The 23,113-nt window shown below is 53.8% G+C and overlaps 1 protein-coding gene across 2 annotated transcripts in view; it reads left to right on the top strand.

Annotated features, from left to right (window-relative positions):
* The window catches only part of PKNOX2 (PBX/knotted 1 homeobox 2), a 256,121-nt gene that overhangs the window by 172,562 nt on the left and 60,446 nt on the right, over window positions 1-23,113 (top strand). For both annotated transcript variants that reach the window (XM_057695958.1, XM_057695959.1), the window contains 2 exons: window positions 5,985-6,093; window positions 20,508-20,647. In XM_057695958.1, the coding sequence (XP_057551941.1) occupies window positions 6,007-6,093; window positions 20,508-20,647 (227 nt within the window). In that variant the 5' untranslated portion in view covers window positions 5,985-6,006. The remainder of the gene's footprint in view (window positions 1-5,984; window positions 6,094-20,507; window positions 20,648-23,113) is intronic.

The following is a 23,113-nucleotide window of genomic DNA, read 5'->3' as shown; positions in this document are numbered from 1 at the left end:
GTCCTCTCTCTCACCTCTGTCCTCCCCACCATCCTCACCTGTCCCCTGTGGGGCCGGGTCAGTGGGTCACTTACAGGCTCACGGACCCCAGCCTGGGGATGAGCTGGAGCTTGCTGGGAGACCCAGTTCTGGGAGGAAGGGGGTTATAATCCACCCTGGATCCTGCTGTGTCCGCAGTATAGTGGGGGGGGGGGTTGTGGTGACCGTCCCTGGGTGTCGTGGGGCCCGTCACCCTCCTCACCCCTGACCAGGTTTCCCAGGGAGCAGCCCCTACCTGCCCCACTGCCTTGATTCCTGGGGGCTCCCCCATCGCCCTTGTCACCACAGGTGCTGACTCCACGCACCAAGGCTCGGGAACCATTGAGTTCCTGTAAACACTCCGCTTTCAGCCGCGGTTTCCAGCCCTCGCTGGTTTGGGGAAGAGGCCTGGGTGTGTGTGTGTGTGTGTGTGTGTGTGTGTGTGTGTGTGTGTGTCTGTGTGTGTGTGTGTGTGTGTGTGTGTGTGTGTCTGTGTGTGTGTGTCTGTGTGTGTGTGTGTGTGTGTGTGTGTGTGTGTCTGTGTGTGTGTGTGTGTCTGTGTGTGTGTGTGCGCGCACGCCTGCCCTTCTTTAGATAAATCCACAGAGTCACATGAAATCAGTGACAGGTTGACACCGTTATTTCAAGATTCATCGCTCGGAGTTGCCAGCATAGGAGCCGTAGCCAACTCCTTCCCACCATCAACACTTTTTTTTTTCCAGGCATAATTTATAGCAGTGGGGTGAAGTTGTTTCCAAAAGATGAATATCACACTATCAGCAACAGCTGCCTCTCATTTTTATTTGTTTTTAAATTTGACTCAAAGTCCAATTCTCTATACACATCCGAAGCTGTAAATCCTAAGGCGACTGATTACATGATTTAGTAAACAGGTTATATTATATAATGCAATTAAAGCTGGGCTCCGTGGCGCCACCTACAGGCTGCTTCTGGGAAAGTAGCTGGGCCAGAGACTCATTTTGGACCAGGCTCTCCGCGGAAGGAAAATAAACGGGATTGCGCCAGGGTTGAGGCGGCGGCTCCGGAGGGAGAAGCTGAAGCCAGCCAGGTTACTAATGCAGCCTTTTGGTCCCTCCTGCTGAGTTCACTGTGTTATTTCAGCCTCCTGCAAATCTGTCTAGACGTCAGAACCCAGGCCTGGGCAGCTGCTCAGAGGGGAGGACCTGGGGTTGGGGGAGGGGGTAGTAGCCACCTGGGGGCTCCTGGACTGAGGGGATGGAGGAGGGCTCCTGGCTCTCTTGGCCTCAGAGGCCTCCTTCCCTCATTCTCAAGTGAGGGAGCCTTTGGAATGAAGCTTCCACTACTTCCATTCTCCTCGGCAGAGCTTGTGTAGGGTGCTCACCGTGGGCAAAGACTTTCAGACCATTCTGGTGAATTCCCTCGCTCTGCAAACCGAGAGGGAAAGGAGCTGGTACAGGTCGCAGAGAAGCGGCAGAGCTGGCTGTGGGGTCCAGACTTTTTCGACCCTAAGCACAGGCTCTGTGTGAGCTGTGTGAGCTGTGTGAGCATGGGAGTTTACAGACGAGGAGACTGAGGCCCAGGCTTCCACAGCCTCTTCTTGTAGCAAAGGAAGGAAAAGATAAAATACTGCTAGTGTGTGTCAGAGGACAGAAGAGAAGGGCTCCTAGGGGCCTCTGTGCTGCCTCTTAGCTGCCCTGATGTGGAAGGAGGGAGGGAAGGCAGGAAGGGAAGAAGGGAGGGGGGGAGGGAGAAAGGCAGGCGGCCCAGGGCCAGGGCTCACTCCCCCCACCCCCACCCCATCCCTCTGCCCTGACCTGCAACACTCTTCAGATGAATTAGGCTCTGGGCCCTCAAGGAGTCTAGCTTCTCCAAAGAGGTTCTGTAAGAGTGGACAACATTACTGAAAACCTATCCAGGAGAGGAGAGGAGACTTACTTCCCAGGGCTAAGAGAGAAACTGGACCAGAAGTGGGGTGTGAAGAGGGGGAGAGGAAGGGAAGGGTGGATGAAGAAAACAGGACCATCAGAGTCCGAGAGGGTGGAAGGGTCCCCTCACCCAGTCCTGTGCCAGCCTGGGGCGATGGGGTGGGACGGTGCAGAGCCACAGGGAAGCTGGTGCCTTCGTCCCCTCTCCCACCTCAGGCCCTCCAGTGGAGGCTCAGCCAGGGTCAGGGAGCAAGAACAGATGCCGTGGGGCCGGCTGGCGGGAGGGTTCCCAATTAGACATTGTTTGCCATCCTTAAGGCCCTGAGCCCCCAACCCCGGCCCCCCGGCCCAATTACTGCAGGGCAGCATTAACCCCTTGGTGCCCCAGGCCGTTAATGGAATGTTAATTGGTCTAATAGGTTTCATGTCAACAAGTCCTAATGAGCTCCTTCCTAACGAGCTTGGATCTTTTTTCTAAGCCTGTTTGTCAACACGCAGGAGTTTGGGCTCCAGACCAAGGGCCTCACCTGGCGGGGCTGGGGAGCTAGAGTCGAGGAGACTGAGGGAGTGGGTGCTCCTGGGCTGCCCTCCCTGCTTCCTGAGGGGTGTCCTGCATGCGCCCTCAGCCACCGCCAACCTGTGCACACTGCCTCCCTTGGCTCCTGAGCTTGTAAAACGACACTTTTAGCTCCTTTTGATGATAATATCGGTGACAAATTATTTCTTCTTGGATATCATTTGTGGGATTGAGTGTTGCATTAGGGTTTTTTTTTTTTTTTCCCCTCCTAGCTGCCCTATGATAAAGGTTTTCAGCATTAACAACACTCTTTGGACAAGGGAAATTTCTCGGCGGTGAATTGTTCCTCGTGCGTCCTCCATCTGCAGTGTTGGCTGTGCTCCCTCCGGTGCCCTGGTGTCTGGTGACAGAGGGCTGGGGCCTCTGGGCAGGGCGGAGCGACCTCCCAGCCACAGACAAACGCTCAGAGGCCCTGGGCAGGCCTGCTCTACCCTCCATGCTCGCAAAGAAAGTGCAAAAACGGCAGCTTTCCCCAGAGGGCCGGGTGCCCAGCGATGGCTCGAGGGGTTCCCGCACCCCAGCTTGAAGCCTCAGCCCAGAGACGTCAGCTCTCCCTGCTCCTCTCTGGGATGGCCCCACGTGGACCCTCAGTGCCCCAAGCCCAGCTGTTGGCAGGGAGGAGCGCATGTGTGGGTGGGGGCTGTGTGAAGAAAAGAGTGAGCTTCCGGAGATGGTGATGGGCGTGGGGTCTCCCCCAGCATCAGGTTACCAGAGGCTTCTGTGCCTGAGTGAGCAGGGAAAGAAACTTAAGCCCCTGATGAAAAGGCCTCCTGTTTTCTTGCAGGAGAAGCTCCCAGAGGGCAGTGGGGCAGTGGCCTAGTGGCCTGTGGTGACCCCAGAGAGAAGGAGGGGGAAGGGCAGGGGCCATCTGGGTCCTCAGAAAATTGTTCCCGTGGCCTCTGGCCCCTGCTCCACAGCCCAGCAGGCTCCAGAGTGAAGAATCTCCTATCAGCCTGGATGGTGGTGGTTCTGGGCGCAGACTACTCTTAGCCATCTCTCTTTACCCCCAGGTAGGGCAGCTCTCCAGCTGCTGCAAATATTTCTAGGGACAGAGACTCTAAAATGACCCTATCTCCCACTGATTGGACAGTGGACAAAAGAATGCAGACTAAAGAGTCCTCTTTTTAGCCCAAATCCTCCTCATTGAGCTTCCTGTGCCTTGCTTTCATGATAACTTTCTCATCTGTGGAATGAGGTACCAAAAGACCCAAACCCAAGGTGGAAAGGAACTAGCTGCCCCTAAAAGGGGAGATTAGCCGCCGGACTCTGCCCCCAGGCTCCCCCTTCTGGAAGCTATGGGAACTACAGCCCCACAGAGGTTCGCCTTTTCCGGCCAAAGAGCATCTAAGATTAGTGCTCCCCGGAAAGCATCCTGCCTTCAGGACCGGTAGGTCCCATCCAAAGTTACCTCATCTGCCAGAGTGCCAGGAAAGGCTGAGCTTAGCATAGCCCTGAAATACCGCCTTTTCCTTTATTCCCTCTGGGTCCAAAAGAAAAAGATTCCACCCCCATTTTACCATCTCAGAAGTCTTCCTTCTGGAAGTTCTTTCTGATGTCTCAAGGAGTCTATATCCTCTTCCCACCCCCTCAACCCTCTTCACTCTGCTCTTTCCTTCTTTGGATGTTTTCCTCCTCCCAGACAAGACGCAGCCATGAAAATAGGCAGTGGAGTTAGGCTCCCCCAGGGCTCCCCTCCGAGCCCCTTTGCAGAAGTAAAGCCTGGATCTTGGTGCCTAGCATATGTGAGACGGCGTGACCATCTTGGCAGTCCATCTTCTGAAGTGAGGCCAGGGTGGGCAAGGTAGAGGTAGCGGCGAGGCCAAGAGGAATTACCTGCAGTCTTGGTGTTTTAAGCATAGGAAAATCATCCCTCCCTGTGCCTTCTCCATGGGAACCTCTGTTCACTTTCTTCTTTCCTGCTGGACAATCACCTCCCTCCTTGGGGAGAAGGCCTCATCTCCTTTCATCTGTCCCCCCACACCCCCAGCACAGTCCTCTGCATGTAGTTGACACTTGATAAACATTCCCTGAATGAATGCCTGGATTTTCAGTGCTTTCACATCTGCACTTCAAGTCAAAACATACCCGGTACTTTGGAGACTCAGGTCAGCCAGAGCTGATCTTTCCTCCTCTTCCTGAAAAAGAACCAACACAAGAAGACACATTCACACACTCCACATAGGGCCCTGGAGACCCTCCCCTTGACTCCCTCAAATTCCCACAGAATTCAGGTATGTGAACATTTTGGAAGACCCTGGGGAGGGGGTAGTGGGAGGACATCAGGTGGGAAGAGGATGGAGCCCTGAGGTCCCCAGGGAGTGGGAGGAAGGAGAGGGAGGGTCTGACTGTCATGCTCTCAAATGTCTCCTGCTCATCAGCACCGTCTGCCCAGGAGGACAGATGGTACACTCACGAGGTTCTCAGGAGTCCCCGTGTCTCATAGTGGACAGGCCTGTATCAGACAATCAGCCGTGGTTTCCAGCTCTAAATATTTCAGGGCATCTCATGCAGCTAAACAGCTCTCTCAGCATTCGGTTTCCTTGGGTGGCACTGCCAGGCTGTCTCCACTTGCAGCACCATGTTGTGATTCAAGAAGAGACTTTGAGGCCAGTGGGGGCAGCTTGCTTACAGATGTTGGGGTGGGGTGGGGGTGTGGTATAGTAGAGAAGACCGGAAGGGGAATCTGGAGACCTTGGTTCCATCCCTGCTTCCTGAGCACCACCCCATCCCCCAAGCACACGCAGGTCTCTCCTCTTGGCCTCTGTCTCCTCCTCTGTGAGAGGACCATGTGGCTCTGAGGGCTCTTCTGGCCTCACATGCTGTTGAACACTGGGTTGAACGAAGGCTAAGGGAAGTCTTCCAGGAGAACGTGCAGGCATGTCCAGGCCCCCTTTCCCCACCTCCTTCCCTTCCCAGAACACCTCCAAGTGGTTGCCTTGCGCTGTGTGCTTCACCCCGCGGCCCTGTCTACCACGAGGGGGTGTGGTCAGCACACCTGGGGGTTAGCGCTGCGCCGGGAGAGGGGTTCTGGAACTGTGCGGGCTGAGGCTTCTGCCCACCCCGCCCCCCACCGAGGGTGCAGGTGGCGGCTCCAGGAGGCCTGGGGAAGGGAAAGGCACCCTTTTCACCTGGGGGTGCCCGCATGGCCTCCAGTCCTGCTGTGCCGCCACCAGCCCAGCCCCTCCCCAACTCCCACCTCTTCCCCGCCCCCACCAGGCTGGTGCCGGACAAAGCAGGGCAGTGCGTGTACAGGTTGTTTTACATGTGATTTGAATATTGTTTCTTTCAAGTCAAAATAGCACAGCAAGCCCCACCCCACCCAGGCTTCTCCCCTTAACACTCACTCGTCCCCACAAAGGGCGTGCAGCCCTTGCTGTATCCGGTCAGTCCTGGTGGCCGGCCTGGCAGCATATCCGGCCGCTGGTCCCCGGGGCTCCCTGCGCTCGGTTATTAACGCTGCGGCCCCCTTTCTCCCGCCACAGATCCTCCATGTGAATCCATCCCATGATGCAACATGCCTCCCCAGCCCCCGCTCTGACGATGATGGCCACGCAGAGTGTCCCTCCCCCACCCTACCAGGACAGCCCGCAGGTGAGTGTGACTGACCGCTGGGAGGGGTGTGGTGGCCTTCCCAGGGGCGGAGGGCAGGGCCAGGCCTCCCCTGGCTCTTCCCCTTGCCTGGCCCGGGGAGCCTCTCTGAGAGAGCTCGGCAAACGTAGACCCCTCCTAGGAGTCATGCACTTGGCAACGCGCCGGGTCCAGGTCCCACCTGGGGAGCTGTCACCGGCATCGAGGACCGTTGCACCCCAAGGTGCAGCACCTGGTCATGGTCCTGTGCCGCCGCCCATCTCCCCCCACCCCCCACTTCCGGCTCAGAGGAAACATCAGACAAATGCACGGAACCCCGCACTCAGGGAGACAGGGGTAGAGGTAAATGGAGTCTGCCTTTGAGTGTTTGGGGAAACTCTTGACTAAAGGTTCCCTCTACCACGTCCCCCTGTTCACTGATCTCTGCCCGCCTGTGGGAGGGATCTCCCTTCTCTTCAGGACTCCGCTCGGCTTCTATCCAGAAAAAGGCCAGGACTGTTTCTCTATACCCTCCCACCCTTTCCCCTGGTTCCCAGTTTCCATCCCTCAGCTCAGACCCAGCAGCCCCCAAGTTCTTCCGAGACTGCCAGCCTGACTGCACCTCCTGCAGGTCACCGGCCTCACCCTGTCTTCCTGTTCTCTCCTCTTCTCCTCAGGAAGCCTGGCCCAGCTTCTGTGGGTTGGTCTCCAGAAGTCCTTCAGACCAGTCACTGCTGATCCTTGCTCTCTCATGTGGGTCCCCCCCCCCCAAGCTTGGTTCTTGGAGACTCAGAGTTCCTCATGAGGCTGTGGGTATTGATGAAGAGGGTATTGATGAAGAGGCAGGAACATCAGCTCCATTTCTTTTGTAGCTGGATGCTGTTCTCCAAGCTCCGCAGGGGGATTGGGGAGCCGCAACCGGGACACTGCCTGGGTTTAGTAGGTGATGGGTGCCAAGGCCCACACTCCCATCCCCAAGGCTCACGGACAGACCAGGGTAGGGCCATGAGGTCAGAGAGCACCAGACTGGCACAGCTGGCGGTGGCTGCCTCCCTGCCTCCGGCCCCACCCCCGTTTTGCCTTCCTGGGCAGCTGGGAGAAGTTTGGGTTTGGTGGGGATTAGCAGGAGAGCTGCGGCAAGGGCCTGTGTTGTCCAGGAATGCTGATCTGGGTGTAGTGAAGTAGAGGAGCCCAATTTAATTCTCAGCGTACAGCTGAGAATTCATCCATCCCAGCTGCCGAGGGAGGTGGGGGAGGTGGCGTTGTAACCCTAAGGTGCTCTGCGCCCCCGGAAGTCACCACAGAGCTGCTCTAGACTTTTGGGGGAGGAAGGGAGGCTCCAGTCCCCCATCTAGGGCCTCAGAGCAGAAGCACAACGCAGGGGCTATCCCAAGGCTCTCTTCTCTGAGGAGCCACCAGAACCTCACCATTGAAAATACATTTACAGCAGAGGAATAATTTGCCGCGGGGAAGACACACCTCTCCTTGTAACCCCAGAGGTCCAGGAATGACGTCTCAGTGTCCATGGTAAAGTGACCAGGCCAAGGCCTGGGGTCTTTATGGCCTTGGCAAGGCCACTAGGCTGTGGCTAAATTCCCATGGGTCTTCCCTGAGCCAAACTTCTTCCCAAGGAAACTGACCAGGATGGGGAATCACAGGAAGAACTTAGGGCACGGATGGAACAGGTGGGATGGAGGAGGTGGGTGAGGTCCGCAGAACAAAGTCTTCTGACTCACAGGGAAGGGCTTTTCTCTCAGGAGTGCTGGACTTTGAGGCCAATTGACTTTCGAGGGGCCCTTCTCCCCACTCTTTAGTACTTCTAGGAGTGTCTGCCACATGGGAATGTCTTCCATGTGAGTTTTCTGCTGGGGAACTTGCTCTGGTCCTCCTGCCTTCTTCCCTCTGTGCTGCCAGAGGCTGCGTCCCGCTTCTCAGGGGAAGCCTACTCATCATCCTGGCAAACCAGCTGCTCTTTGACACTCAGTGTACTCAGGAAAGCCGGGCCTAATAGGACCGTGGGTCAAGCACACTGGGGAATCACTTCCTAAATGGAGCTCTCTGGAAGAGGTCCCCCACTTCCCCTTCATTCCCTCGAGTCTAATCTCATTCCTTTGGGACCTGGTATGACTTGTCAAGTCATACCAGGTCCCAGGTTCCTCTGGGCACATCTCTTTATCACCTCCTCCGAAACCCAGCTTCTTCCACTGCTAGAAATGGACAGTCTCTGCTACAAAGTCCCCAAAACTGAAAAGGAAATGAGAAGCAGGGCCCCTCCTCTGAGACCCACGCAGCCGTTTTAATAATGTTCCTGTTGCGCTAAGGACCAGCCATGCCGAGCATAATCTATTCAAATGCACAGGAGAGTCTCATGCTGGAAAATTAGGAACCTGCATTAAAAAGTTCCCAAGCCCCGGACCCTCTTTATAATAAATTAGAATCTTTTTTTTCAAGGCAAGTTCTTAACTTGGCAATTTCATTTTTTGAAGTTTGGGGAATAAAATTATTAAAAATGAGGGAGGCTTTTTCTTCTTCCCATCTGAGTCCAGAAGCATTAATGGCAATGGCCCTGGGCTGCCTGGGCACAGACCAAGTGGTATGACAGCTAAGCAGCTTCTGGGCCCACAGTTCTGCTCCAGTCCATCCTGGGGACACTCCATGATTACTTGTAAGAACGGCACTCTGTGTTGATTATGCACTAAAGACGGGTTGTAAGTTTAGAAAGTACAAAAGCAACAACCCACTGGAATCCTTCCTGTGGCCTGCTTCCTCCTTCTGGTTAAGTTCCTCCCCGTTAAATCCTGTCAGGGTCACAGCACCCTCTGCTGTCCACTTCCAGTACCTCAGTTCCAGCGTGATGCACCCAGGTCCTTGATCCAGACCCTCACTTTATGCCCCGAGAGGTAGGGCAAGTTACGGGGACCATGGGAATTCTACGATGATTGTTTAATGAAAACATTGTCTCCAGGGAGACCTGGATATGAGCTAGGCGTGTGGTCCCTCTGTTCAGTGCCTACATCACTCTTCTGTTCCTTGGCATCTCTGCCTCAGCCTGGCCACCTGCCCCCTGGACTTTCCCAATCCCTCCCCAAGCTGCCCCAGCACCCCTGTTTTAATAATGTTCCCATCGTGCTAAGGGCTAGCAACAGCGACCAAAGTCACGTCCTCTGCTGTTACTCCCCTCTCCCGGCAAGTGCCACTCCAGCCTCCCTCCCAGAATTTTCGTGGTAGCACAGGCACCCTCTCACACGTTCCAGGTATAAACCCTTCATCCATGCACTCTCTCCGCTTCTGAAATGTCATTCAGGTTCTCCCATTTCCTGTACCACTCCATGGGCAACACCACCCACCAAGCAGAGGTCTCCCTCTGCAGCTCCACCAGCAATTTTAGGAAATCGTCAGGTTTACTGGAGAAGGCAGCAGTGTCCTCACCCTCACCTTAATCCCCGGCCCGTGCGTGCGTGCATGCGTGTGCACACACACACACACACACACACACACACTCCTGCTATCAGAAACCTCTCCCCACTCTTCCTCAAACATAGACACATACCTACCGTTCCACAAATACCTTTGCCCTTGGCTTATAGGCAAGACAAATATTTTATCTGGTCTATTTGTGTATGTATTCCGCACTTAGTATTCCTCTGTCTGCATGTCCCCAGCATGTTGACTGCATGAGCATTTGACTAGAAAGCAGAAATCCCAGTGGGATCCAGTCTGACCCACTAGGCACAGCCCCCAATGAATGTGGGCACACAGTCAGCAGTTTGCATTAGGATATGCAGGTAGCTGGGTGCTCACATAACATGACGCAATGATGGGTGATATTAAAAGGGTTCTGGCAATTCACCGAGGATGCAGCCTCATTATTGACCAGAGGGAGGCAAGACAGGCAAAGTCAGAACTCTCAATTCAGGACCAGTATGGGAAGCTCACTTCAAAAGGAAGCCAAGCATTTGCTTGGGACCCTCCATCCTCCCGCAACCCTCAGAGCCAGGAGAATGGGCGATCAGGACCTCAGGATGCTGTGCTTGGAGCTGTGAGGTCAACATGACACTGTCCCACCCATCCTGCATCAGGAAGGCTAAGGCTGGGCCAGCTGTGTTGGGGGAGGCCAGACCCGTCTCCCTTGCCCTCTGAGTACCTTCTTTCCCTCCCTGTCCCAGCATCATTCCCCCTCTGGGTGGGGCCAGGGGAGCAGACATCTGGGGAAGCTGGACGGGCTTTGATCAGTCATTAGGATCCCCATGCTGGTTTCATTAACCTGAGGGGGAGGGGGAGGGGATGTGGCCGGGCCCCTGGCTGTGAATAGACCGCCCCCCACCCCCCCACCGTCCAGGCCATGCAGCTGGGACAGGCAGAAGTGGGTTCAGATGTTTTCACACTTTACATTCCTCTCATCCCTTTAAGGGCTGGAGCCCCCTGCCTTGCAGGGCCTTCTGCTCAGCTGCCGGTGAGACACATTCGCTCTGCAGCAATAGAGTTAATTCCACAGCTTTGAAAGTCCCCCTAAGCCTTTTCTGTGGCTGTGACTGACAGCTCCCTCTGCCCCTGGGGCCAACACCCCAGGGACCATATGGGCGACCTGCCTTCCCTTGCTTTGATTCATCAAAACGGCCTCTTCTCTCTCTTTTTTATTTTCTGCTGGGCCTTTCTTCTCTCTGTGCACAGTGACCTCTCTCCCTGGTCTGCCTGGGCCACCCATGTCTTTAAACTGGACATGTCCCTGAACTCCGGCTCACTCCAAACCTGGATTCTTCATTGTGGCAAAGGCAAAGACAGCCTTCAGGTCTGACCGTGGGGACTTTTTGCCTGACATAGGGGACGGTGGACTAGCAGCAGGACTTTGCTAGAAGAAATACTTGCTTTCATGGCCTTGTCTAGGGTTTTTATTTGATAAACTTCCTACCTGAATTCTTATATTTACCAAAAAAATGCAGACATTTTATTATCTATCCTCTTGCTTTCAAGCAGGATGAATGCTCTAAACAGCTACAAAAATAGTTGATGGCCCAAGTCTACAAAGCTTAAAATAAATCAGGGAACAGGTGATCCGTCAGCAGCAGGCCTGAGGAGCTGGAACGTGCTTTGTCCCCCTTTCCGGTTGATCTTCTAGTCGCTCCGGTGTCTGTGTGGCCCAGGGGGAGGGGGATGGGTGAGCACGGCCCACAGTGTGTGTTGTCTTTGGAGTCTGTGGTCTGGAGGAGGAAGCATGGGCTGACTCAGTTCCACGTGGTAGCAATTCAGGAATCCTAGGCCTGTCCCACTCCCCTGCTGGTGACTTATACCAATTGGGACAGGTAATGACAGTACTATTTCTTTCACTCAGCCACTTAATAAATGTCAGGTGCTTCCCGTGGGTCCTGCCATCCCTGCGCCACCTGTTGGGGACACGAAATCAATAGTTCCCACCCTAATGGAGCTTACAGTCCATTCGGGGCCTTTCTGCATCGGTAAAATGGGAATAACTTCTGCCCTCCCTGCCTCACGGGGTTGTCGAGAGTGTGAGGATGAAAAGTACAATGATGTTTTCCAGCTTTCTTTCACCCATGGTCCTGACATTGATTTTTGCACTCTGTCTCCAGTAGCCAAGATTGGATTGAACTTTAATTACTCTCCTTTTTATTGGGAACACAATAGGCCTATCAAGTACGTGTTTCTAGCTGTAAACACACACCCTTACACACACACACACACACTGGAAGTCACTGGTGTGGGACTATTATACAAGTGAGAGGTCTCCCTGAGATGGACGGGAAAGGTGGGGAGCAGACAGTGCCCAGGAAAGTGACACAAAGCTGGGAAGTGAAAGACTTGGATCCCAGTCCATGGCCTTCCTCCCTTTAGCCACATGTTAGTAGCCCCTGGCAGTGCAGACAGGGCCAGTGAACATTTTTGAACCTCATTTTGTAAACTGCTGGCTACAAACCCTTTTAAATTAATTAATTGCTTAAGACCCCATTTTACATCACAAAGTGACTTTCCTGTAGTTTGTTCTGTCTGGTCGGTCCTGGAATCAGAAGGTAGGTGACCCAGGCCTGCTGTCCCAGGAGCATGTTTGAACTAAATTGGGGTGCCCTTCTCTGCCTCCAGCCCTTCTTCTCCCCGGGGCTGACTGGGTTGGCTTGGGGGTGTATTTGGAGGAGACATGGTTGACTTCTCTGCATTCTGGATCCCTGAGCCTTTTGATACATCACTCTCTCCTTTCCTCATCCAGTCTGTCATTCAGTCATTTAACAAACATGCTCCTAAATGGGGGTGCCCTTCTCTGCCTCCAGCCCTTCTTCTCCCCGGGGCTGACTGGGTTGGCTTGGGGGTGTATTTGGAGGAGACATGGTTGACTTCTCTGCATTCTGGATCCCTGAGCCTTTTGATACATCACTCTCTCCTTTCCTCATCCAGTCTGTCATTCAGTCATTTAACAAACATGCTGGGAGCCCACGGGAGCCCGGCGTGGTGATGGGAGCTGGGAGTGCCATCCACTCAAGGAGACAGACAAATGAGGGCCCGAAGTGTTACAGGGTTTAAGGTTCGAGGCACATGCAGGCGAGGCAGGTGTCGGGGCCACTGGGCTGGGGGTGTGGAGGATTGGGAAAGACTTCTGGGGAGAGCTGATGCTCCCTCCAGCTGAGTCTTGAAAGAGGGGTAGGTTTACATGTGGTCATTGGGAAGGCAGGGCAGGGAGGCGTGGACATGTCCTGCTGAGGCAGCTGTGGGAGCAAAGGCATGAAGATGTAGATCATCGGGCGGGTTCAGGCACCCCCACACAGGCGGGTCTGCTGGGGTGTGGGGAAGGGACGGGCGCTGTCCTGGAGACAAGGCCAGATCCACGAGCAGGTCCAGGCCTGGGACGCCCTGTGGGCTGTGCCCTCCCCCCAAAACCATCCGTTGTGCCCCCTCTGCCTCCCACCTGTTCAGGCCAAACCTGATACTTACTAAGTGGCTCCAAGCCCTGACCTCCTCCCAGGTCTTGGGCTCTCTCCTGGTGGTGAGGAAACCAGATCTGGCCCTACCCGCCTGCCCTGGCCCTGCAGGGAGTACCCGCTCCCCAGCCAGCCTAGCCCAGCCCTGCTAGAGCCCCAGCGGCCCCTAGTGGGCCAGGCTGGTGCAACGCGCAATGTTCTCAGAACACAAGGCTTCCCGGGCCTGGTGGGCCGGCACTGGGGATGGGCAGCCCCCCCACTGCCAGGTCAGAAGAGGGGGTGTCCCCTTAGGAGGGGTGTCTGTGCTGAGTCACGCTGGGAAGGTGCAGACCTAGGTTGCCCAGGGTTTGCAGAAAAGACCTGTGGGAGGTACATGGTTGTAACTGTCACAAAGAGCAGGGCTGCTGTGGGGGGACAGGTGTATTTAGGGGGACATGGGAGGTGTAGGTGTCTGGGGCAGGGGATGGGTAGGCAGTGGGGTTTGGATTCAGAGGAGAATGCTAGCAAAAAGAAGCATTAAAACTGCTTAGAAACCAGGATTCACTGAGCCTTCGCTATGTGCAGTAATGTACCTTCACATATAGTCATGAGAGGCCCAGGAAGAGGTATCATGAGCTCCATTTTTACCCGAGAGGGAAACTGCCCGAGGTGACGTCGCTGGCGATGGGTAATGTCTCCTCCCACGACACCACGGCCTCTCCCCCTGTGCCTGGGCCCACGCCTCGCCCACTTCCCTGGGTGCGTATGGGAGAGAGGGTTCCCTCAGCAGGGTCAGGACCCCCAGGGCAGTGCAGGTAACAGAAGCAGAAGTGGCCAGCTGGAGTGTGGGCTGCAGGTTGCAAGGATTATGTAACGATCACCATTGTGCGCTGGGTACCTACGAAGGCCCACTGCTTTGCATACATTGTCTCACTTAACGTGAACAACCCTGCGCCTTAAGTATGACTACTCCCCACATACAGATGAGGACCCTGGATCAGAAAGGTTGATCAGCTCTGGGCTGGATGCCCACCACTCCCAATAAATATGTGGTCGGGGACTGTGACTTCTCTGTTGTGGCCTGAGGCATTCAGGGTCAAGAAGGGAAATCTACAGCTGAAAAGGTATCCTTTGGTGGGAAGGCCCATCCGCCCCACACCAGTCCCCCCTGTATCCCGTGGTGCTGCGGGCACTCTATCTCAGACACTCGAGCTACAGCAGTGAACAGGATACACGTGCTCCCTGCCCCCTAGGATCCCACAGTCTAGTGGGGGGAGAGGCAAGTGGGCAGACGCGGCCGAACGGCGTCCTCAGGGCCTGGAAGCCCAGAGCAGAGGGGCCTGGCCTGTAGCTGACGCTCAGCCACGTCCACTGAAGGAGCCAGACATCCTCACGACAGTGGTGGGAGGTCGGGGAGCATCAGTGCCACGTCACAGCTGAGCAAACTGAAGCCCCGCAAGGCAAGGTTACATGTCCGAGGTGGCCCAGCAAAGGCTGGATTCTGTTCTATCTGATGCCAGTGGCTCATGCAAACTCCCTCCCTGGGGTGCTAGAAAGACTCTGGCATCATCCCTCAGCAGGCCCACCTGCTCCCACCCCCCAGGAGCAGAAGGAAGGAGCTCTGCGTGGAAGCTAGCTGGCGGGAGGGGGCCGCTGACGCCCCTGGGGTCAGTGCACCCTGAGGCTTGAAGCCCTGTGCGGTCAGGGAAGTGAACAGAGTAGCACTGAGCCACCCTCAGTTAACAAACCACACAGGTCTTCTACTTGGGTTCCCCCACCGGAAGCACTGTTTCTGGCACGACCAGTGTTTGGGGAGTTGATCTGCGAGGTCTGTTGGGGGCTGGGGAGAAGGGGCCGACTGTGAGGATGGGTGAGCTGAGGGACACCCAGAGCCTGGTGCTGGGGAGTGACGCTGCATCGGACGCTAGCGCCCTTCCCCTTCTGCCGCTTTCCACTCAGGGGAAAAGTCTTCCCATTCTCCCCTTCAAAGAGAAGTGATTAAATATGGTCACTCCCGCAGTGTGATTTAGTCTGAAAGCCCTTGGTTTCTGTCCCAACCTCGGCAGAAACTGCAGAAACTGTCGGTGGTCTCCAGCAGTTTCTTTGCTGCAGTGGCTTCTGTTTTCTCGTATGTAAAATGGGGGTGCCACCAACCCAGTGCATGGGATCCTTGTTGGACGTGAACCCCCAGGGAGACACTTTATTAGCTCGTTGGAGCACAATGTGCCACTGTCCCCTACAGCTGGGAAAGTGTGGTGCTTAGCCGGACGGAAGGCATCAGCGGGGCGTTCCAGTGTCAGCGAGGGTGACCGAGGTAGGCACCACTCCACACAGCATCTCCCCTGCTCATCTTCACGGCCAGACTAGACTGTTGGGGTGGCTGGATCTCTCAGCTCCTCCAGATCCCGCCTTCCCGCCTTCCTGCACACACAGCTTACAACCCCCAACGCTTCCTGCTGCATTTGAGGCTTGGGGGAGGGGCGTCAGCAGCTTTCATCTCAAGGTGTCACCAATTGAGAACCTGGGCAGGGCCCTTTAGCTCCCAGCGTAATGCAGGGCTGGATCCAGCCGGATGATAGGGAAGAGTCCCGTGGTTAGAGCATCTGTGGGGGGGCAGGAGGACGGCAAGGACTCTGTGTAGGTTCTGGACCCAGCAGCGCAGCTCCCAGCGGGCAGCCCCCCAGGGAATGCTGCTACCCTTCCCCACCTGCTAATCATTATCCTGTTCTCTTATTCCAGCCTCACTGCCTGTCTGGGTAGGTTGTCCACTCTCTCCCTGGAGGAAGCCTCCAGGTCTGGAATGGCCAGTCCTGGGACCAGCTGTGGGCACACCAAGTGGTCTCATAGAGTGTAGTTTCTTCACGTGCCAGATTGAGGAGAATAGGAGAAACTTGGAGAGAAACCCTGACACTAGCGGTGTGCTTGTAAATATTTAACAACCAGCTCTCTGGGTGGGGGTTGGAAAGAGGACTTGATTTGCAACATTTGCCCATTTCTGTGGTGTAATTACTCCCACCATGGCCAGTTTCAGGCTACCAATATGCTATCAACCAGCTTGCATAATTCCTGAAAATTTATCAGTTGGCATCCGTCCATAGGCCAGAGCAAGGGGTCTCTGCCCTCCATCTGTTCAGCCTCTCCCCCGGCTTCTATTCTTTAGGCCTAAAACCTTCCCCCAGAACCTCACCACCGACACCCTCATCTCCCTGTCCCCGGGCCCTGGGACAGCTGCGGGCCTCTCCCTCTGAGCTCCAGTTCTTGAGAAATGGGTGTCTCTGGCTAGGAAAAAAAAATCTATTTGGAGATAAATATTCTCCAAATCTGGAGGAAATGCAGGGTTTGCTGAATTGGCCCCCAGGAGCTAAGTAAATTCAAATCAGGCCAGCTCTGCTCACTTCTCCCCACTCCCTGGCTCTCTGAGCCCCAATAACAGCCTCTCAGCTGGGGTCTCCTGGGATGCTGGCAAGTGACGGCTTTTGACTTACACTTTCCTCTGGGCCCCAGCAGGGCTTTCCACCCCACCTTCTTCCAAAGTCCTGCCTAGAAAGGGGAGGTGAGAGGAAAAGGAGCCCCTCCCCCCCACCCTCCCTCTCCTAGAAGCTCATCTTCACAGAAGCCCCTTGTGGATTCCTTCAAGGACATGAGGAAATTCACCCTTAGTGGACCAAGCAGAGCAGAACACACCAGCCTACCCTGTATTTTACCCTTAAACGAACCGTGCACATAACTGTGCGTTACTTTTTGAAAGATGCACGTTCTGGAAATCTCGTGTTTGGTAACTACAACCACCCCTCCATATGGGAAGAACTTTAGAGTTTCTGAAGCACTTTTACACACTGTACGTCATCTAAATCTGAGCCCCACGCCAACCCTGGAGGTGGGTAGTTGTCATGAAAGCACCTTCACGGCGTCTGAGCCTGTCACTGTTCGGAGGGACTTCAGATGTCACCTAAGGCAGCCCACCCGGCTAGAGACCTTCCACCGCCTCCACGGGAGTCTGCTTGGCCCCTGCACCGGTGAAAACTCACCACTTCCAGGAGGCAGCCCATCCCAGCCTTGGAGAGCTCAGAGGCTTGGAAACTTACTATTTGGGTTGAACCCAGATCTGCCTTTGCATTTTATAGATTTAATGCATCAGTTGTAGTTTGATGCTTTGGGGCATACAGAACAGAACAGACACAATCTAATCCCTTTCAGATATTCCAAGGGGGCTCTCATGTCCCTCCATCTCCCTCCCATCCCCCAAATCTTTCTTCACATTGCAGATTCCTGCAAATATTCCTCAGAATCCCTTCAGCAGCCTGGTCCACTCTCCTCTGAGTGTACTTGCCTGCACCTGTCTCCACTTAGTAGGTGGGACTGGAAGCTTTGGTGAGCTGTGCCTCTGCTGATGGGTCCTCACAGAGCATCTGTTTAAGCTTTTTTTTTTTTTAATAACTGTATTTATTAATTTTTATTTATTGGCCACATTGGGTCTTCGTTGCTGCGTGCAGGCTTTCTGTAGTTGCGGACAGCAAGGGCTACTCTTCATTGTGGTGGATGGGCTTCTCATTACAGTGGCTTCTCTTGTTGCAGAGCACTGGCTTTAGGCACACAGGCTTCAGTAGTTGCGGCTCACGGGCTCATTAGTTGTGGCTCGTGGGCTCTAGAGTGCAGGCTCAGTAGCTGTGGCACACAGGCTTAGTTGCTCCACGGCATGTGGAATCTTCCCAGACCAGGGATCGAACCTGTGTCCCCTGCACTAGCAGGCAGATTCTTAACCACTGCACCACCAGGGAAGCCCCAGTTTAAGCTTTTTGTTTGTTTCTTTGTTTGTTTGACAGAAACATTACACTTTGGACATACTGAGCCTGTTGTCAACTAAAACTTGCTGCTAAGCCATGTCTCCCTCTTTTGCACTTATATTATTGATTTTTTTTTTTTGGCCAAAGTGTTAGAATTGTTAAATTCCAACTTATTAGACAAGAATTAATCTTATTAGATTTAGCATGTTGCCAAAATCTGTAAAGATCTTTTGGATCCCAGTTTCATGTCACCCATAAATTTGTTGAGCATTTCTTCAGACCTCCTCTAAATCACTGATAAAAATGCTGAAGAAGAGAACTGAGGAGAAAGCATGTGGCATCTCTTAGAAGCCTTCTTCCCGCTGACACCTCTCCTTTAATTGTCATCCTTTGGGTGTAGCTTCCTAATCCACACAGTTGTCCACCAGACCACGTCGCTCCACGTTTTCCACGAGGATCTCATTGTTGAGGTCATTTACAGCATCTCTGTCTACTATATTTTCCTGATCTGCCAGCTACGTAATCATGTTAAACCCAGAAAGTGGGCTCCATTATAGCCGGCGTTCATCCTGATCACCCCAGTGCCTAGTACATGGTGGGGACTTGAGAAGTATTGGGAAAAATAATAAGTTGCATTAGTGAATGAAAGAAACTAGCCCAGATCAATGTGAAGATTAGAAGTATTTAGTTTTTCTGATGCCACCTTATTTCTGTATTTTGAAAATTAGAACAGCATTTGCTTCTACTTCCTTCCTTATAGCACCTCTTTAATACTCACGAATCCTAAAAGAACACCAATTTGCTTACTGATGAGAAAGTAGGAGCTTATAAAAGTTGAGGGATTTGCTCAAAGACAAAAAGCTATTAACAGGAGACAGTGGGCTTCCCTGGTTGTGCAGTGGTTAAGAATCCGCCTGCCAATACAGGGGACACGGGTTTGATCCCTGGTCTGGGAAGATCCCACATACCTCAGAGCAGCTAAGCCCGTGTGCCACAACTACTGCGCATGCGCTCTAGAGCCTGCGAGCCACAGCTATTGAACCCACGTGCCACAACTACTGAAGCCCATGCACCTAGAGCCTGTGCTCCGCAACAAGAGAAGCCACTGCAATGAGAAGCCCATGCACTGCAATGAAGAGCAGCCCCCCGCTCTCCACAACTAGAGAAAGCCCACACTCAGCAATGAAGACTCAACATGACCAATAAATAAATAAAAAGCAAAAACAGGAGACAGTAAGAGTCAAGCATGGTACCTTGCTGGCCTCAAGGGGTACAGTATATTTCTTTTATAGTCTCAATTTTAATTACCACCCATCACTCACTAATTCATTCATTTAACAAACATTTGTTGAGCATTGACTAGTGGCAGGTTATTCTAGACCCTAAGAACACAACGGTTAACCAGCCCTCTTTGAGCTTAAATTTGAGTTGGAGGTGGGAGAGAAAATAATTTAGCAAGTAGATGTATAGTATCTGCTCATGATAAGGGCTGTGAAATACATTGTCGTAATAAGGGCTGTGAAATGAGACAGAGTAAGGGGATAGCAGGGTATATTACTGTGAAGACGTGGCATCTGAACAGAGATCTAATGAAGAAAATGAAACAGCAAGTGTTTGGTGCTTGTATTCATGGAAATACAATACTCTTTCTTCCAAAAAGCAGGGATCTGGATCATATGATGAACTTCCAGCTGTAAAGTACCCGATTCTTTCAAGGTGTGTTCACTCGTTTATTCCCTCATTCATTTTCCCAGCAAACACAAAGGATCCACTCTGTGTCAGTTGGGTGCCGGGGGTGAAGTTGTGAACAAGGCATTAGCCCAGCAGGCAGAAAAGGTTGTCAAGTCCAAGAGCACAGGGGGTGAGAGCTATCAGGCAGTGTGGATGAGTCGGAGGAAGGGAACAGTTGAGGCATGTCACCACACATGACATTTCGAGGATCCATTTGACTATGGAAAATAAAATACAAAAGCATTCAATTCTGTAAAGATGGTCGCCAAAAATTTGAAAGCCGTTTAGACATTTCTTTTAATGAACTCTCATACAGAAAGTCCAATATACAATATTTTTTAAAAAGGTGCTCTGATGGGCACAAACTTGGGGCCTCAGGGGCACCTTCAAAAACATGTAACATAGGAGGAGAGATACTACCCTAAATATTTGTTATGGTTAAGAACAGACGTCTGTTTGTTGTCCACTACAATCTGCTTGTCCTCAAGTGCCCAGGTAAACCAGATTTGCAGAACATGCACCCATCAATCAGAACCATTAGGACAGTTACCGCTGGCTTGCGTTAAATGGAATAAACCTCTGCCCAACTGAGAACTGACTCAGCTGTTTTTTCCTGCTCTCCAAAGTCATCAAATCAAACCTAACACTGCCCAGCACAGCCCAAGTGACTCATAAGCACAATTTAAAGGGCTCATCATTCTGGTTTTTTTCTGCTTCTGGGCAGAGGCCACCACCTTAATTTGCATTAAGAACTGTGGCTCTTAAAGTGAGCTCACTTTAGCACCACCTGGTTTTGGATGGTCCTAAATCATTCTCCAGAACTTTCTCATGTGAAGAAACACCCACTTTCTTCCCACCGTAGCACATGTACAAGTAGACACTCATTATACACTCACAGTTCTCTTGTAAAGGTTCTCTCATCCACACACACATCACAGGACAAGGTAAACCTCACGGTTCCAGCCGGGGAACTCGCGGTCCCGGCCCTACTAACCCACGCCTCCTCTCTCTGTCTCTGCAGATGACGGCGACCGCTCAGGCCCCTTCTAAGGCCCAGGCTGTCCACATCTCTGCACCCTCGGCTGCTGCCAGCACGCCCGTGCCCAGTGCCCCCATTGACCCCCAGGCCCAGCTGGAGGCTGACAAGCGAGCTGTGTACAGGTAGGAGACGCTTTGGCTGGGCCGCACTCAGAAGCCGCCAAGCAGCCTCAGGCGCAGCTCAGCCCTGAGAGATGTGGGTGGGCTCATGGAAGCCGGTAGCCAGGGCCACTCTCCTCCCCTTCTCTATGAAGTCACGGCAGAGAGCCGTCAGCTGGCTGTGCTGGGTTGGCTCCAGCTTCCTGGAATTGTCCAGGGAGGGCACTGAGGCCTGGGCTCTGTCTTCCAGGAGGGCCTCTTCCTCAGCCCAGCTGGGGAGGTGAGCCCTGATGAGTAGAAGGACCCCCTCCACTCAGCAAGCAGGCAGCCGTCCCAGGACTGCCCTTCCCCGCGTGCCCCACTGTCACCTTCACTCCAACACACATCCTGCAGGACTTGGTTGTGAGCAAACTTTAGCACACCTGAAAGCCACTGGGAGCACTTGTTAGAGCACGTATATCTGGACTCTGTGCTCAGAAATGCTGAATCAGTAGGTCGAGCTGTAGGAAGAGGACATGAATTTTTAACAAGCATTCCAGGTGAATCTAATGCAGCTGGTGCTCGGACCACACGGTGATTCATGGAAGTCTTTGGTTTTTAGCAATAGAGGTTGTACGTGGCCCATAGGTTCTGGCAGCCTCCCCGAGATGGACAGTTTGCTGAAAGTAGGCCGCTTGTCTCATTTAACTCTGCATCAGGCCCTTGCACCCAGGGCTGGGCCTTGAATGTTACAGAGGGTGGGAGGGTCTCAGGGAAACTCCGGTCTGTCTTGTGTACGTGTTTGGGGCAAAGACGCAGTCCTCTGAGGGCAGATCTGAACGAGGCCCCAGCAGGGACTTCAGCCATCATTTATCCATGGGGAGCCCACATCACAAAGAAAAGATGCCCAAGTCAGCACGCAGTATTGAGGCCAGACCCTTGCTCACATTCACTCGTGTGGGCACGTACATCCCCGTGCATCAGCAGTGGGGACGACCCCTGGCTGGGCATGCACTGCAGTGGGCGCGCTAACGCCACTCCCATGGGGACCAGCCCACCCAGGGTGAACAGGAAGACTGAATGGACCCTCAGTCAGCGCTCACCCCCTCCCCGCAGCACCAGTGGCTTTATGGTGATGCTGGTAACTACTGCTGTCATTGTCATTATCTCTGGCATCATTTTGAGTCCCTCAGATGAGCTGAATGCCTGTAATGCCAACAGCTGGGGGTCCAGAGCCGTGGGCTCTGATCCCTGCATCCTGACACGAGGTCCTTCCCAGGCCTGGATAACACGGCACCTGGTCCCCACCCTGCCCGGCACACAGGCCAGGCCCGACTCCTAGGGGTAGAGAGCTCTGCCCTGGGCCCTGAATGCTGGGACCTGGTCAAGGGACCTGTCAGAGACCCTGGGGAGGACCCCAGCTCCCCTGCCCCCACATGGGACCTGCTCTCCTGTCCTCCCTTCATACTTGCATCGAACCCTTGCTATTACTACGTGGAGGTGGCTGTGCTGGGCTCTGGGGGGAAGAGAGTAAATGATAAAGGTTATGTGTGAGCTCTTCCCTGCCTCTCCAGGAACGGAGAGATACACAAACAAGAAACCAACACAGAGTGGTCAGAGCTTTGACAGAGAAGGCTTCACAGGGGAGGCGGTATCTGAATTTGATCTTGAAGACTAAGAGAGCTCAGCAGGAGGAGAAATGGGAGGGGCAGGAACTTCCAGCAGAGGAGGTGGGTTCCCAGAAAGGCCAGAGCAGCTGAGTGTGGGAAGACGAGGCTGCACAGGGCCTGTAAACTCACCTGCGTGGTGGGCTTGTGCCCTGTGGGGAGTATAAGCAGGGAGAGGAGAGTGACCTGGCCTCTGAAAACTGCCTGGTGGTCTGATGATTGCAGTACAGTCATTACACCTCATTTAGATCACTGCTGCTCCAAGTGCAGTCCACGGACTCCCAGCGTCACATCACCGGGGAGCTGATTGGAGACACAGAATCTCAGGCCCCACTCGACCTGAGGATTCCTGATCTGCACTTTGACAAGACCCCCGGTGATCCATATGGGCACTGGAGACGGATCCCCGACACCTCCCGGGACCCCAGGGGGCAGGGACCTGTAGGGAGCACAGATCTTAGTCTAGAAAGACCCCAAATTAGTGGCGTAACAAAAAGTTTCTGGAAACCTAGGCTTAAGTCCTGCCCCCTCCTTGTGCTCACCTCTCTGAGCCTTGGTGTTGTGATAGAACCTGACTGGCAGTTCAGCAAGAATTATGAGACAGCCCACGTCAGCACCTGGCTCTGTGTCTGGTTCCCTTGTTTCCGCCAATGGGATCCACAGGCTCTGTAGCCCTTCCCAAGATCCCAGGCTCATGCCCCACCCAGGCCCAGCCAGGGGGAGAGCAGCCTTCCCAAGGGAGCTGTCCATTGTGATGTCACCTGAAGCATGAAGTCCCAGGCCCTCCTTCAGCCAACATCCGTCACCTCCACACCTGCGCTCCACCCTGTCCCACTGTGCTGTC

Source organism: Hippopotamus amphibius, chromosome 9 (assembly GCF_030028045.1).
Source record: "Hippopotamus amphibius kiboko isolate mHipAmp2 chromosome 9, mHipAmp2.hap2, whole genome shotgun sequence".
NCBI classification, from domain to species: domain Eukaryota; kingdom Metazoa; phylum Chordata; class Mammalia; order Artiodactyla; family Hippopotamidae; genus Hippopotamus; species Hippopotamus amphibius.
This window is presented reverse-complemented; position numbering and strand designations above follow the sequence as displayed.